Source organism: Doryrhamphus excisus, chromosome 13 (assembly GCF_030265055.1).
Source record: "Doryrhamphus excisus isolate RoL2022-K1 chromosome 13, RoL_Dexc_1.0, whole genome shotgun sequence".
Lineage (NCBI taxonomy): Eukaryota > Metazoa > Chordata > Actinopteri > Syngnathiformes > Syngnathidae > Doryrhamphus > Doryrhamphus excisus.
The window spans coordinates 3,929,347-3,946,809 of NC_080478.1; the positions used below are offsets into that span (position 1 = coordinate 3,929,347).

The 17,463-nt window shown below is 37.5% G+C and overlaps 1 protein-coding gene across 3 annotated transcripts in view; it reads right to left on the minus strand.

Moving 5' to 3' along the window:
- LOC131140425 (latent-transforming growth factor beta-binding protein 2-like) overlaps positions 1-17,463 on the minus strand; it is a 168,952-nt gene that overhangs the window by 61,994 nt on the left and 89,495 nt on the right. For all 3 annotated transcript variants that reach the window (XM_058090847.1, XM_058090846.1, XM_058090845.1), the window contains exons 9-11: positions 5,418-5,492; positions 1,743-1,865; positions 33-197 (exon numbers count right to left, since the gene is read on the minus strand). In XM_058090847.1, the coding sequence (XP_057946830.1) occupies positions 33-197; positions 1,743-1,865; positions 5,418-5,492 (363 nt within the window). The remainder of the gene's footprint in view (positions 1-32; positions 198-1,742; positions 1,866-5,417; positions 5,493-17,463) is intronic.

A 17,463-nucleotide genomic window follows, 5' to 3' on the forward strand; every position in this document is an offset into this window, starting at 1 on the left:
TACAGTACAGGATTTGATCTGTGGATCCTTACCAGATCCAGGCAAGGGGCATCGATCACAGCCGTCTCCCCAGGCTTTGCCCACGCCGCTGCAGCAGCAGATCTGCTTGGTGATGTGCTGAGAAAGGGGCAGCGAGCAGACGCCTGCCGTCACCCAACGGTAGCAAAACGCCCTCTGGTCTGAAACCGCCTTATCCGCTGGGAAAAAAAGAGAGGACACACGTAAAACACTCGTATAAGTCACATGACTCAAAAATACATAACATAACATAACATAACATAGTAAGAGTTATTCAGATAACTATACTCCAAAAAAGCTTTGTGTGATTTTCCATCTTTCTCAGTTGTCTTCATAAGTTTTCTCATGGAAAACATACATAAAGCGTCAACAAAATGATCCGACACATTTGTAGGTTAAATAAAAGAATAGAATAAAAACATACATAAGTCGCACTGCAGTATAAGTCGCACAAGGCCAAAAATGCGTAATTAGGTAAAAAAAAAAAAAACATACATAAGTCGCACTGGAGTATAAGTCGAACAAGGCCAAAAATGCATACTTCGGTAGAAAAAACATACATAAGTCGCACTGGAGTATAAGTCGCACAAGGCCAAAAATGCGTAATTAGGTATAAAAAAAAACCATACATAAGTCGCACTGGAGTATAAGTCGCACATGGCCAAAAATGCGTAATTAGGTAGAAAAAAAACCATACATAAGTCGCACTGGAGTATAACACGCAGAAGGCCAAAAATGCATAATTCGGTAGAAAAAACATACATAAGTTGCACTGGAGTATAAATCACACAAGGCCAAAAATGCATAATTAAGTAGAAAAAACAAACATAAGTCGCACTGGAGTATAAGTTGCACAAGGCCAAAAATGCATAATTAGGTAGAAAAAAAAACATATATAAGTTGCACTGGAGTATAAGTCACACAAGACCAAAAATGCATAATTCGGTAGAAAAAACATACATAAGTCGCACTGGAGTACAAGTTGCGCAAGGCCAAAAATGCATAATTAGGTAGAAAAAAAATCGTACATAAGTCGCACTGGAGTATAAGTCGCACAAGGCCAAAAATGCATAATTAGGTAGAAAAAAACATACATAAGTCGCACTGGAGTATAAATCACACATGGCCAAAAATGCATAATTCGGTAGAAAAAACATACATAAGTCACACTGGAGTATAAGTCGCATTTTTTGCGGATAATTTATTTTCCAAACTACTTGACCAAAACAGACATTACGTCATCTTGGAAGGCAAGTTCTAACATGAATAAAAGAATAGAGAACATGCTAATAGGTGTAAGATATGCTAACACAATGCTTATTCAGCTACACAAAAAATAAACATGAACAGAAAAGGTGTCCAGTGTTTATGTAACATAAACACTTTTTTAAATTTATAAGTCGCTCTGGAGTATAAGTCGCAGGAACGGCCAACCCATGAAAAAAAGTGCGACTTATAGTCCGGAAAATACGGTACGGAATCACCTTTATTGTCATTTTATTGCATACTACGAAATACGAAATTTGAGGCATTTTTAAGGGAAGGGGCGTACCATTCACTGCCTGAACAGGGACTTGAACCCTGGACCCTCGGATTAAAAGTCTCATGCTCTACCAACTCAGTTATGCGTTCACATTTGAGCGAAAGTCAAACAAACCGAGCTCACTTTGAGTTTCTACGATCCTCATATATATAAGTATTTAGAAATTCTAAGCAGTACTTACAGACACAGTGACTTCTAGCCGGGTCCAGCATATAGCCTGGTTTGCACGTACATCTGTAGCTTCCTTTGGTGTTGAGACATTCTGCATTCTTACAGATTCCGGGCAGTAGACACTCATTGATATCTGTAAAATACGCAGTAATTGTCAGTAATTGTAATTTTATTCCGACAGGGTGGGATATTTGAACTGTAAACGATCCCCATCGGAAGAAATATCAACATCACGTTTGTGTTACAGATAACGATACCCCAAAAAAGCTTTGTGTGATTTTCCATCTTTCTCAGTTGTCTTCATAAGTTTTCTCATGGAAAACATACATAAAGTGTCAAAAAAATGATCCGACACATTTGTAGGTTAAATAAAAGAATAGAATAAAAACATATACATAAGTCGCACTGCAGTATAAGTCGCACAAGGCCAAAAATGCGTAATTAGGTAAAAAAAAAAACATACATAAGTCGCACTGGAGTATAAGTCGCACAAGGCCAAAAATGCATAATTCGGTAGAAAAAACATACATAAGTCACACTGGAGTATAAATCGCACATGGCCAAAAATGCGTAATTAGGTAGAAAAAAAACATACATAAGTCGCACTGGAGTATTAGTCACACAAGGCCAAAAATGCATAATTAGGTAGGAAAAAAAACATACATAAGTCGCACTGAGTATAAGTCGCACAAGGCCAAAAATGCATAATTCGGTAGAAAAAACATACATAAGTCGCACTGGAGTATAAGTCGCACATGGCCAAAAATGCTTAATTAGGTAGAAAAAACAAACATAAGTCGCACATGGCCAAAAATGCATAATTAGGTAGGTAGAAAAAACATACATAAGTCACACTGGAGTATAAGTCGCACATGGCCAAAAATGCATAATTAGGTATAAAAAAAACATACATAAGTCGCACTGGAGTATAAGTCACACAAAGCCAAAAATGCATAATTAGGTAGAAAAAAAAATACATAAGTCGCACTGGAATATAAGTCACACAAGGCCAAAAATGCGTAATTAGGTAAAAAAAAAAAAAAACATACATAAAAAAAAAAACAAAACAAACATACATCGGCAGACCGACAATGATGTCATCATTTACACACTGAAAGGTGAGAAAATATCGCACATTTACACACCGCCCAAGGCCCGCTCGGAGGTGATGAAGTATAAAATTACAACAACGCTATGAAATTCAGGAAGGAGTGATGACACGAATAAAACACACGCACGCAGGAATCGACCGCGACGTGGAATGCGAGATAACCTTCGTATCGACAAGCGAGATAGTCGGGCAGATGTTGATGAATGAATGAACTGAGTTCAGTGAGTCTTTTTGTTCATGGGGAATCGAGCGTGCATCTCCAGAGTCGATAAGATAAAATGGTCAGTTTGAGTGCCAGACAAGAACCAGAGGTCAAAGTTTGTTATTGTAACACGAAAACCAATTTATAATAAATATACAGTGTGAATGGTCGACTCCCTTTTGTGAGATCCTGCATACAATTGAAAACAAACAAAAACCAAAAAACCGTGATGGTGATGGTCTTGGTTGAAGGAGTCTTGCTTTCTGATTAGAATTCAGGTCAGCCTTCATCACATGGGGTCTTTAATCCCCGGTTTGGTTGAGTCCCAGATTAGTGCTATTGTTGCAGTCTGCTGCTGGGTTGACCGGGATTGACGCTGACTTTCAATGACAATTTTTGGCCAGATGAGATGTTTTTTTTTCTTGGTAGTCCCGCCATAAAGTCCAGCATCACTGTTGATACCGACACTGGTGTTTGACGGGTGCTATTTAGTGACGACCTGTGAGGCGTCTTTGTCTTAAAACTACACACTACACTCAGATATGGGCATCGTTTTTGTGTCCTCGTTATACCCAGTTTGTTTAGTTTAAATTTTTAGGGTCTAACAAGGACACAAAAACGATGCACAACTGTGCAAGAAGACAAATATCTGAGAGTGTGTAGTTGCTACTTGCATGCTTATTCTCATTACTCTTAGACTACCGCTGAAAAGTTTGGGATCACTTGGAAATGTATTTGTTTTCCAAAGAAAAACACATTTTCTAACAAGGACACAAAAACGACACAAAAGCGAAATGCATGAAAATGTGTTTTTCTTTGGAAAAAAAATACATTTGCAAGTGATCCCAAACTTTTGAGCGGTAGTCTAAGAGTAATGAGAATAAGCATGCAAGTAGCAACTACACACTCTCAGATATTTGTCTTCTTGCACAGTTGTGCATCGTTTTTGTGTCCTTGTTAGACCCTAAAAATTTAAACTAAAAAAACTGGGTATAACAAGGAAACAAAAACGATGCGCATATCTGAGAGTGTGTAGTTTAAGACAAAGACGCCTCACAGGTCCGTCACTAAATAGTACCCGTCAAACACCAGCGTCAGTATCAACAGTGTAGCGGCAACTTCAGGATGCTGGACTTCATAGCAGGACTGCCAAGAAAAAGCCCCAAAATTTCCGAAGTGATCCCAAATTTTTAAGCGGTAGTGTACCTGACTACAACATGACAGACTACTCTAAAGTCATGTTGCCAGGTTGTATGTTAAAGGTTTAAATACTTTAGAACAGGGGTCTCAAACACGTGGCCCGCGGGCCAAATATGGCCCGCAGGACACTACTTTGAGGCCCCCGCCTTGATATAAAAGTTTAATGTTAGTGCGGCCCGCGCAAGTTTGATATGGATGCTGTATGGTATCATGTACCCAGAAAAAATTATTACGTTTGATTAATGTTCATGTTAAAGGTTAAATAACTGTTAATAGTTATCCTCCCTATCCGTGTGGAAGTGGTAAGTTTTTGGCTATTTAATTTTAAAGGAAATAACTTGAAGGCTACCGTTTAGGTCGCTATAGCTCTCTAGTTTGCGAGTTAGCATGTGTCTCAAGACCCTGCAGTTGCGCAATATGTTGTAAATAAAAAGAGTATAAATGTGACTATAGTCGTGTTTTGTCATGTCTACAGGGCTCTAATAATGCTTTGTTCATTTTAATCTGAAAAAAATAATTTGTCTACCCACCAACTATATGTGGTTTCTGAAGTTTTTATTATTTGCCATTTTATTATTATTATTATATTTATTTATTACTGATTGATTGATTTTCTTTATTCTTGATTTGTTTATTTTTCATCTTATTTTGTGTAGAAAAATAAAAAGTAAGATATTTGAGAACAGTAGAATGTTTTATCATAGCTTTTATTGAAAGCGAAGTTTAAAAAAAAAATTTTAAAATTTTTTGTTTTTAATAAATGCGTTTATTTTGTGGTTTTTTTGGAAAACCTGATGCGGCCCAGTCTCACCCAGACCCTAGCTCCAGTGGACCCCCAAGTAAATTGAGTTTGAGACCCCTGCTTTAGAAGTAACTGGCGGGCCAGATTGAAATTCTTAGCGGGCCGCATGTGGCCTCTGGGCCGTAGTTTGCCCACCGCTAGACAATGGCTTTTCGGTCTAAAAATAAACATACTTTATGAGAATATGAGATGTGAATTATTATAATTTGAACACCCTTTATTTTATTATCACACTTCATTTTACATGGACGGACATCCTCATTGAACCCAATAACTGTGGTCGGGGACGGGGGTCTGGGGGTCTGGGGGTCCAATTGAAAGGAAACCATACTAACTCATATGCAGTTTTTTACATCAGTTGGTTGCTTACCTTGACAGTGTGTGACGTTCATTCTTTTGTAGCCTGCAGGACATTCCACTTGTCCATTTGCAATCACCGCATACGCTGTAAAGAGAAGGAGACAGAACACAAAAACACAAGTAATGCACATCATATTCCGGGGAACAAAGCATCACATTCATCTCAGAGGTAGACAAACTATCTCATGTTAAGAGAGCGAACATATAACTTACAGATGTGAGCATCTTGGCAAGAGGAAAAAAAACGAGGGGACCCACAGCTAGGGGGCCCCACGGGAACCCGAAAAGTGAATTTATGGAAAGTGATCCCCATTTTTATAAGACAGCAGTACTACCATCCAGTAGAATGTACATAGCAATAACACTCGACGTCATGTATAATTATATTACTTAGAATTCTCCGCAATCCCAAGGGGATGCATGAAGACAGCGTTCATACGTCAATTTATCGAGGAAGCCCCCCCCCGTGACAGCGCTGACCTTTAGAATTAACGACACTACAAATGCAATGGCAACTTCGCCGTTTCGGTTCAAGCCCCAAGTGAAGCCATATTATCAGTGACAGACTGTCTGAAAACATCACGCCGTTTGTCATTCAGCACCAGGTTAAAACCCCGGGATGCTCCATTAAACATACACATCAGGTCAATGTGGTCAATCATGTGGCAAAAGCAAGCAAGTCACGTTCTCCGTTTGTCTGCGGGTTCATGTGTGTGGCTTTGCTGCTCGCTACATAGTGCTACACTCCCAATAAATGAAAGTATGGATGGAAGAAGTTTTTATACAATACAGTCCACGTCTTCCAAAATAATCCTATATAATCTAATATTTGTAGGATCCAGGCTTGGTCAGTCCTACGGTGACAAAAAATGAATTGAATCAATTTTCCACAATAAAAGAGCGACATTTATTACAAGAATAATCTGAATTTTTAATGTCAAAAACGGTCCCAGCCACTGTGCCAATCTGGAAAAATACATCTGGCCATTGAAATACTTGATGATGGAACAAACTCACAATATTACAACTTTTTTGTAAAAAAAAAAAAAAAAAATCTGTATTTTCCTACTTTTTAAATTTTAATTTTAATTTTAATTTTAATTTTAATTTTAATTTTAATTAAAAGGCGGGGTACACCCTGGACTGGTCGCCAGCCAATCACAGGGCACATATAGACAAACAACCATTCACACACACATTCATACCTATGGACAATTTGGAGTCGCTAATTAACCTAGCATGTTTTTGGAATGTGGGAGGAAACCGGAGTACCCGGAGAAAACCCACGCATGAACAGGGAGATTTTAATTTTAATTTTAATTTTAATTTTAATTTTAATTTTAATTTTAATTTTAATTTTAATTTTAATTTTAATTTTAATTTTAATTTTAATTTTAATTTTAATTTTAATTTTAATTTTAATTTTAATTTTAATTTTAATTTTAATTTTTCTAATACGTCTTATTCAGGGATATTCGATAATATGACATCGGCATAAAAATGAGATATCGTATAATTTTGAGTTTTTGAGCTAGTATTGATATTGACGTATGAGTCATTATGTCATTGGATGGTCATATCACCTCGTACTTCGGTACGTGACAAAAAAAAATACATTTAAAAAATAAAAAATAAAATAAAATAATTTTTTTAATTTAAAAAAATTCAAAAAAATTAAAATTAAAATTAAAATTAAATTAAATTAAATTAAATTAAATTAAATTAAATTAAATTAAATTAAATTAAATTAAATTAAATTAAATTAAATTAAATTAAATTAAATTAAATTAAATTAAAATTAAACCAATGTCATTCCGCAATGTTGTATGAGGACCCAAGCTAAATCAACAATTACTTCATGATGGGTTGGACAAGACCTCATCCAACCCCCTGCATGTTCATTCCTCATCTTACATGACATGCCACCAACTGTGTGGGAACTGGGGCTGGGTATCAGGTTTTGAGCGTCAATGGGAGCCAGTTCTCCCGGGATTGTTCAAATTTTCAAATTTCAATTCCTAAACTCTATGGCCAGTCCACCGACCGGAAAAAAATAGCCACCATTCTGGCCGGACTCCAGGCACTATTTCCTGGCCCAGTTCCGTTCTGCACTTCCCCGCCTTCCCTGGAACCTCTCGGGGGGTATGCGCCAGGTGGAACACCTCACCAGTATGTATGACCAGGCTCCATAAACCATTTTTGGGACTGTATGAAGTCCAGTTCCCCGCTAGACTTCCCCGCCTCCCCTGGAGCCTCGATGGGTGTACTCCAGGTGGAATGCACGGGCAAGTGGATATATAAAAAAATATCTAAAAATATTAAATATTAATAAATTATAAATAAATAAAAAATAATAATAATTAAAAAATATATGCTTTAGTCAAGCTGCACGGTGGTTGTGTGGTTAGCACAACCACCGGAGTACTTGGAGAAAACCCACGCATGCACGGGTACAACATGCAAACTCCACACAGAGATAGCCCAGGGTGGAATTGAACCCTGGTCTCTTAGCTGTGAGGTCTGTGCGCTAACCACTCAACCACCGCGCAGCCACTTGTGGTTCCTTTTGGCCATTAACAAGTGTCTGTTTGATTAAAGCTGCACGGTGGTCGAGTGGTTAGCGCGCAGACCTCACTGCTAGGAGACTAGGGTTCAATTCCACCCTCGGCTATCTCTGTGTGGAGTTTGCATGTTCTCCGCGGTTTCCTCCCACATTCCAAAAACATGCTAGGTTAATTAGCGACTCCAAATTGTCCATAGGTATGAATGTGAGTGTGAATGGTTGTTTGTCTATATGTGCCCTGTGATTGGCTGGCCACCCCGCCTCTCGCCCCAAGACAGCTGGGATAGGCTCCAGCACCCCCCGCGACCCTCGTGAGGATAAGCGGTAGAAAATGAATAAATGTTGTGATGCTAAGAGTCCACTGGGTCGGCGCCAGTTGGTGCCAGTTCGCTTAGTGTCGCCAATAAGGTGCCTAGTGGCTTGCAGCGGCTCAAACCGCCTCCCAAGTGGCTCGTGGTGGCTCATAACGGCGGCATAAATTGAATTTGGCGGGAAGAAAATTTAAAAACATTTCAAATCTTCCACCAAGCGGAACCAAATGTCTCAAACAATGTGCCTATTGGAATCCACTGGAATGTAATGGCGCGAGCCAAGTTGCGCCAATGATGCTAGGAGTCCACCGGATCGGCGCCAGTCCAGGGTGTACCCCGCCTCTGAATGAATGAATGGTTTAGTCCTTGGATTTTCAAAGTGTGAAGTGGTGCCAGAAGACTTAAGAGGAAGCAGCTTGAGAAAAATAAAGAAAAACATTGTTTTCAAACCGAATAAGATAATTTAAATTATGTCAAAAACAAAATTAATACATTTTTTGTTTCTACATCGATTTAAAGAGACGGTACCAACTGTGGTGGTCTAGTGGTACCAACCAATCTTAAGTTCTCTAAGTGTGCAACAATGGTTTAGTCCATATAGAGTACACTATGTTTAGTCATTCCGATACCCAATCAGTGCCACTTTCCCAGGAGTGACCGGAATGTGTGCCACATGGAAGCTTCCTGGGAATGAGGAAGCTGTTTTGGTCCTGCTGTGACCCAGTAGACCAAGCAGGTTCCATGTACCTGAGGGTTCGATAGAGCAGAAGTGGGTCAGTGGGGGGGCGGGTGGATTGTGTCAGAGTGACGCCCCCCCGGCTTATCATGTTCCTCCACCACCCCTCCTATAATCTGCCTGCAAAGTTTCTGAGTAATGAGCTGTTGTGGCACGGTGCTGGGCATGATGTCCCGCCGAGACCGGATCAGGGAAAGTCTGACCTGAGTGACAGCAGGGCTCACATGCCAAGGGAAAACCCAGTGGGAGAGATCGGTCTCAATAAAGCTTATTATTCAAAGGAGATGATCACTTCCAGGAACAAATTTTGACATGTCTGGATCAAGAGACGATGCGTTCGAGTTCGCTGAGTTCATCCTGGCATCGTTAAGAGATGCAGCACTTCATATGACATCTACAGAACCATAGTCTTGTAGTCTTGTGCCCTGAAGTAACCAGTCTAGAGTCTTGTGTTCCACACTTTGTTCTCAATCAGAAATCACTCCACACTCTTTATTGCTCTCTGGTTCTACCATATCTTACTTATTGTGTGGAAATATGGGCTAATAACTATAAAAGCAATCTTCACTCGCTAAATGTACCGCAAAAAAAAGGTCAGTAAGGATAATTCATAATGCCGCCTACAGAGAACATACTAACTCCTTATTTCTAAAATCACAAATACTGCAATTTGCTGATATAGTTCATCTTCAAACAGCTAAAATAATGCATAAGGCTAAAAAAATAAATTTAAAAAATTAAAATTTGAATTAAAAAAATATAACAAAACTATATTAGAAAGGCAGGAAGTGAACAAATGTAACAGTTACTGATTGTAAAGGTACCAGATGGAGGGGTAGGATTTAATAAGCTTTGCTTCTTCCTACTCCTTTTGGACATGTGGAACTGTGAACTGATTATGGGAAATAAAAACCATTGAAAAAACGTTTTAAAAAATAAAATTAAAAAAATTTAAATAAAAAAATAAAATAAAAAAATAATAAATATTTAATTAAAAAAACACAAGTAAATAAAATTAAATTATATTAGGAAAGCAGGAAGTGAACAAATGTAACAGTTACTGATTGTAAAAGTACCAGATGGAGGGGTAGGATTTAATCAACTTTGCTTCTTCCTACTCCTTTTGGACATGTGGAACTGGGAACTGATTATGGGAAATAAAAACCATTGAAAAAACGTTTTAAAAAATAAAAAATAAAATAAAAAAAATTAAAATTTAAAAAAATTAAAAAAATAATAAATATTTCATTTAAAAAATACAAGTAAATAAAATTAAATTATATTAGGAAAGCAGGAAGTGAACACATGTAACAGTTACTGATTGTAAAAGTACCAGATGGAGGGGTAGGATTTAATAAGCTTTGCTTCTTCCTACTCCTTTTGGACATGTGGAACTGGGAACTGATTATGGGAAATAAAAACCATTGAAAAAACGTTTTAAAAATAAAATTTAAAAAAATTAAAATTTAAAAAAATTAAAAGAATAAAAAAAATATTTAATTAAAAAAATACAATTAAATAAAATTAAATTATATTAGGAAAGCAGGAAGTGAACAAATGTAACAGTTACTGATTGTAAAAGTACCAGATGGAGGGGTAGGATTTAATAAGCTTTGCTTCTTCCTACTCCTTTTGGACATGTGGAACTGTGAAGTGATTATGTGATGCATTCAATTGTAATCTGATGCATGTTCAAATGAAATAAAACCATTACCATTTCACAGGCAGTGGCTTGCAAGACTGATCTCAATCTCCGCATCATTAGCGTCGCCCTTGGTTACAATGAGCTTAAACGCAGACTCGTCCGCATCCACTGAATGTACGGAGAAAACACTTCCAATTGTTGTCCGTGCATTCATCCCGGATCCACAAAAGACTTTGCCACCCTTGACTAATTTTGTCTGTCTCCATTCAATTGTTCCCTGAATGCCACTGGCAACCGTTGAATAATATCTGCTTGAATTGCTTGACTTGTACGATGTAATTCAAATTGGTGGCGCTGTCCTAAATCTGATTAAAGTCTTGCTTTTTTGGATCAAGAAGACCCTGCTGAGGGTATTGGAATGAAAGGACGGCTTATGCAAAACATAAGTAAACACCGAAAGCTGATGATGGCTGACAAAGTAGATTTTATTCTCAGATGGGTTCCTCAGCTGGACTAAAATCGCGTTCCAATTCAGATTTCCTAAAGGACCACCCTGTTCTTGCGCATGATTCAAAAAGTCTACCCTGTCAATAAATGGGATCAGATCCGTGGGGATCTGCCTGGGAAACAAAGTTAGCATTGAGCTTCTCCCAATGCCTCACTGGAAAAAAAAAAAAACCTGAGAACATTTGGGATTGTAAAATGGACGAGGAACATCGGGTAGATGCCATTCAAAAAGCGGGAAACGGAGCAAATCTTCCCACTATTTTCAACAGGCTGCCTCCATGTAGGAAAAGAACCATCACCGAGCCCGAGACCTCTCCAGGAAGGACCCCTTTCCAGTAATTTGCTTTCTGATATGCTGCCACGGAATAAACTGGTGCCACACGGAGTAAAAAAAAAACAAAAAAAGAACGCTCTAATCACCATAACGGGGTTTAAGTCTTCTGACTCTGTGAGACGCCAAAGCCATCTTCTTTTGGCTTTGGTCTCCACACTTGATTGGAGAGAACGGCTCGAAGGGGAAGTTGTTTGCTTTGAAAGGAGAATGTCTCCTTGGCACGCGACAGGCTTGTCAGTCGGTTACATCACAGGCCGTGAACAGAAAAACGGATCCGTTTTTGACATATGAGATTGACATCGGCGTCCTTCAGTTGACAAGCGGCACAGATTTGGTTTTTTTTCGTGTCATATTTTACCACCAGAAATAACACATGGCAGGTAATGGTAATGGTTTTATTTCATTTGAACATGCATCAGATTTTTTAATATTAAAAAAAAACTGTAAAATTTTTTAAAATTTATTTTTTTAATTAATTTTTTTTAATTAAAAAAAATTATTTTATTTTTTTAATTAAAAAAGTTTTTAATTGTTTTAATGGTTTTATTTCATTTGAACATGCATCACATTTTTTATATTATTATTTTTTTTAATTTATTTTTTTAATTAATTTTTTTAATTAAAAAAAATGTATTTTATTTTTTTAATTAAAAAATGTTTTTAATTGTTTTAATGGTTTTATTTCATTTGAACATGCATCAGATTACATTTGAATGCATCCCATAATCAGTTCACAGTTCCACATGTCCAAAAGGAGTAGGAAGAAGCAAAGCTTATTAAATCCTACCCCTCCATCTGGTACTTTTACAATCACTAACTGTTACATTTGTTCACTTCCTGCCTTTCCTAATATGATTTAATTTTATTCAATTGTATTTTTTTATTTACTTATTTTTTAAATGTTTTTAATTAAAAAATACAACAGAAAAAAAATGTTTTTAATTTTTTAATGGTTTTATTTCATTTGAACATGCATCATTTTTTTTATTAAAAAAAATCTTTAAAATGTTTTTAATTTATTTTTTAATTTATTTTTTTAAATAAAAAATGTAGTTTTTTAAAAAATTAAAAAATGTTTTTAATTGTTTTAATTTTTTTAATGGTTTTATTTCATTTGAAAATGCATCAGATTACAATTGAATGCATCCCATAATCAGTTCCCAGTTCCACATGTCCAAAAGGAGTAGGAAGAAGCAAAGCTTATTAAATCCTACCCCTCCATCTGGTACTTTTACAATCACTAACTGTTACATTTGTTCACTTCCTGCTTTCCATAATACAGTTTAAGGTATAATTTTAATTTTAATTTTAATTTTAATTTTAATTTTAATTTTAATTTTAATTTTAATTTTAATTTTAATTTTAATTTTAATTTTAATTTTAATTTTAATTTTAATTTTAATTTTAATTTTTATTCATAAAAAAATGGAAGAGTACTGGTTGTTTTTACTTTATCAATATTCCATATCATATCTTTACTAAGTAGTATTTTCCTGTGTGTAATTTGACTGTTTAGCTTAAATAGCTAATGCTAATGGGTGTGTATCTGCATCAGACTAACATTTAAAGCAGATGCACATTCCTCGCTAATCTCAAACATTGACTGTGGAGCATTAACTACCTGGGGTTGGTTCCAAAACAAGACATGCCAGGATAAATTCCCAATAAAATAATAAAAAAAAAAAAAGTATGCTCACTGTCGCATGTATCCAATTATGAAATACAAGACCAGTTTGAAAATGTATCAGGCTTTAACTGGGATTTATTTCTCAATGTGATTAAACCACACTGATTAACCGGGCTGCTGAAATGTGATGCAATACCATAAAGTCAACAATAATAAATACAAAACGTGATTTGACATCTTTAGCAGGGGTACACCCTGGACTGGTGGCCAGCCAATCACAGGGCACATATAGACAAACAACCATTCACACTCACATTCATACCTATGGACAATTTGGAGTCGCTAATTAACCTAGCATGTTTTTTTTTGGAATGTGGGAGTAAACCGGAGTACCCGGAGAAAACCCACGCATGCACGGGGAGAACATGCAAACTCCACACAGAGATGGCAGAGGGTGGAATCGAACCCTGGTCTCTTAGCCGTGAGGTCTGCGCGCTAACCACTCACCCACCGTGCAACCACCGAAAACATGCAAACTCCACACAGAGATGGCCGAGGGTGGAATCGAACCCTGGTTTCTTAGCTGTGAGGTATGTGCGCTAACCACTCAACCACCGCGCAACCACCGCTGGTTCCTTTTGGCCATTAACCAACTTTGATCTGTTTGATCAAAGCTGCACGGCCGTCAAGTGGTTAGCGCGCAGACCTCACTGCTAGGAGACAAGGGTTCAATTCCACACATCTCTGTGTGGAGTTTGCATGTTCCCCCCGGTTTCCTCCCACATTCCAAAAAAACATGCTAGGTTAATTAGCGACTCCAAATTGTCCATAGGTATGAATGTGAGTGTGAATGGTTGTTTGTCTATATGTGCCCTGTGATTGGCTGGCCACCAGTCCAGGGTGTACCCCGCCTCTCGCCCCAAGACAGCTGGGATAGGCTCCAGCATACCCATGACCCAAGTGACGGTGGGTAGCATAGAAAATAGATGGATAGACGAATGGGTGTCATTGAAATGATCTTCTCCAATTGTGTGAGTGTGCATGGTGTGCGGCATAAAGACATGAAATAAGGCCATCAAACAGCAATGAGAGCTTATCTTCTGTTTTCTCCGGGTACTCCGGTTTCCTCCCACATTCCAAAAACATGCTAGGTTAATTAGCGACTCCAAATTGTCCATAGGTATGAATGTGAGTGTGAATGGTTGTTTGTCTATATGTGCCCTGTGATTGGCTGGCCACCAGTCCAGGGTGTACCCCGCCTCTCGCCCAAAAGACAGCTGGGATAGGCTCCAGCACCCCCGGGACCCTCATGAGGATAAGCGGTAGTAAAGAATGAATAATAGATATCAAGGCTACACGGTGGGTGAGTGGTTGGCGCGCAGGCCTCACGGCTAAGAGACCAGGGTTCGATTCCACCCTTGGCCATCTCTGTGTGGAGTTTGCATGTTCTCTACCCGTGCATGTGTGGGTTTTCTCCGGGTACTCCGGTTTCCTCCCACATTCCAAAAACATGCTAGGTTAATTAGCGACTCCAAATTGTCCATAGGTATGAATGTGAGTGTGAATGGTTGTTTGACTATATGTGCCCTCTGATTGGCTGGCCACCAGTCCAGGGTGTACCCTGCCTCTCGCCCAAAAGACAGCTGGGATACGCTCCAGCACCCCCGGGACCCTCATGAGGATAAGCGGTAGAAAAAGAATGGTGGTTAGCGCGCAGGCCTCACAGCTAGGAGACCCGAGTTCAATTCCACCCTCAGTCATCTCTGTGTGGAGTTTGCATGTTCTCCCCGTGCATGCGTGAGTTTTCTCCGGGTACTCCGGTTTCCTCCCACATTCCAAAAACATGCTAGGTTAATTAGCGACTCCAAATTGTCCATAGGTATGAATGTGAGTGTGAATGGTTGTTTGACTATATGTGCCCTGTGATTGGCTGGCCACCAGTCCAGGGTGTACCCCTACATCAGTAGACAATGCTTGACGCAGTAGTGAGTCCGACTCCCAGACACACCACTCAGACCCTGTTGGCCCCAAGGAAGTCCCTCTGTGGGCGTGTCATGGTTACTAAAGTCCCCAGGAGACCTCTGATGTTAGTTCCACGGGTCAGCCTTCCATCATCTCATACATGGACGAGTCACAAACAGGGAAGCTGCCCAGCAATTGACAGCTGAATAAAAAAAAGTAATGGAATTCCAAAAACTGTTGAATACCGAATGAAGTCAGGGCTTCCAAGAGTCATACTAACGGACTCTGACTTTGCAAAGTTCGCCAAGGGAACCTGAGATGAATTTATTAAAAAAAAAACATTCCTATACAACCCCTATCATTGCAACACAATCCTGGCTCCGAGATTTGAAAGGATTTATTTGTCTTAGTAACCGGAGTCCGTGTTTGTGCGACCTATGTATAAAAAAATACCTTTTCTTGACCAATGCCTGACATACAAAAATGATAACTAATTCTTCTGCACTTCTTCTCCATGCACCTTCTCATCAGACCCAGAGAAGAAGTTGATTATCTGGTTGATATGGATCTCATTATCCAAAGTACGGAACTTTGTCATCAGATTACAATTGAATGCATCAAATAATTAGTTCACAGTTCCACATGTCGAAAAGGAGTAGGAAGAAGCAAAGCTTATTAAATCCTACCCCTCCATCTGGTACTTTTACAATCACTAACTGTTACATTTGTTCACTTCCTGCTTTCCATTAATTTTTTTTTATGTGTTTTTTAATTTTTTTATTATTTTTTTAATGGTTTAATTTTATTTCAACATATGATACAAATAATTTAAGTTTTTTTATTTTATTTTTTTAATTATTATTTTTTTAAAATGTGCTTTTTAATTTTTTTTATTTACATTTTTTTAATGGTTTAATTTCATTTGAACATGCATCAGATTACAATTGAATGCATCCCATAATCAGTTCCCAGTTCCACATGTCCAAAAGGAGTAGGAAGAAGCAAAGCTTATTAAATCCTACCCCTCCATCTGGTACTTTTACAATCAGTAACTGTTACATTTGTTCACTTCCTGCTTTCCTAATATAATTGTATTTTATTTAATTGTATTTTTTTATTTATTTTTTAAAATATTTAATTAAAAAATACATAAAAAATTGTTTTTAATTTTTGTAATTTTTTTAAATGGTTTTATTTCATTTGAACATGCATCAGATTACAATTGAGTGCATCACATAATCAGTTCACAGTTCCTGTCAGAACTGTTACATTTGTTCACTTCCTGCTTTCCTAATATAGTTTAATTTTATTAAATTATATTTTTTTAATTTAAATTTTTTTTTTCAACTTAAATTTTTTTTTTTTAATGGTTTTATTTCATTTGAACATGCATCAGATTACAATTGAACGCATCCCATAATCAGTTCCCAGTTCCACATGTCCAAAAGGAGTAGGAAGAAGCAAAGCTTATTAAATCCTACCCCTCCATCTGGTACTTTTACAATCAGTAACCGTTACATTTGTTCACTTCCTGCTTTCCATAATAAATTTTTATTTTTATTTTTATTTTTATTTTTATTTTTATTTTTATTTTTATTTTTATTTTTATTTTTATTTTTATTTTTATTTTTATTTTTATTTTTATTTTTATTTTTATTTTTATTTTTATTTATAAAAAAAATGGCAGAGTCCTGTTTTTTTTTTTTACTTTATCATGAGATCATCAGTGTCCTCAAACGTACGGACGTACATCTGGAGGGTATACACATCTTATTCTTGTTTTGATACTGAAATGGTCAGTAATTGTCGTAAAAAAAAATAAAAATCATGTCGCCTACTCACACATCATCAACAGTAGTTTTGCGACCCGTCTTACAAATGCCTGGAAAACTGTGCCGCCATGACATCATTAGCGCATACTAAACAAGACACAGCGGAGACTCCTATAAAACTATACGACTCTTAGTCCACATGGCACACTGACAACTGACCCCATGACAGTAAAAGAGCGGTAACATTTTTCAGGGGCTGTTCCCCCCCCTCCTTTGGTTCCGTATAATTCCTGTCAAACACCACGGAGGGAAGAATGCAGCTTAAAGATGGAGCCAAAGTGTCCAAAGTGAGAACAATAACACTCAGGAATTCAAAGCACTTCTCTTATTAAAGTTCCCTCCAAGACTGGAGTGACATCGAAATATGACTTCATTTTTAGCTTCTCTTCTTTCTTTCAGCCTGCGTGTGACCTGAGAGACCCGGGTCTACATAGGATACCACAAACTTGACGGAGAACTTCAAAGGAACGTAGGAAAACATCTGCGAGGCAACACAGATTGGAACTTCATTGTTGGAGAAAAGAATACATCTCTGATGT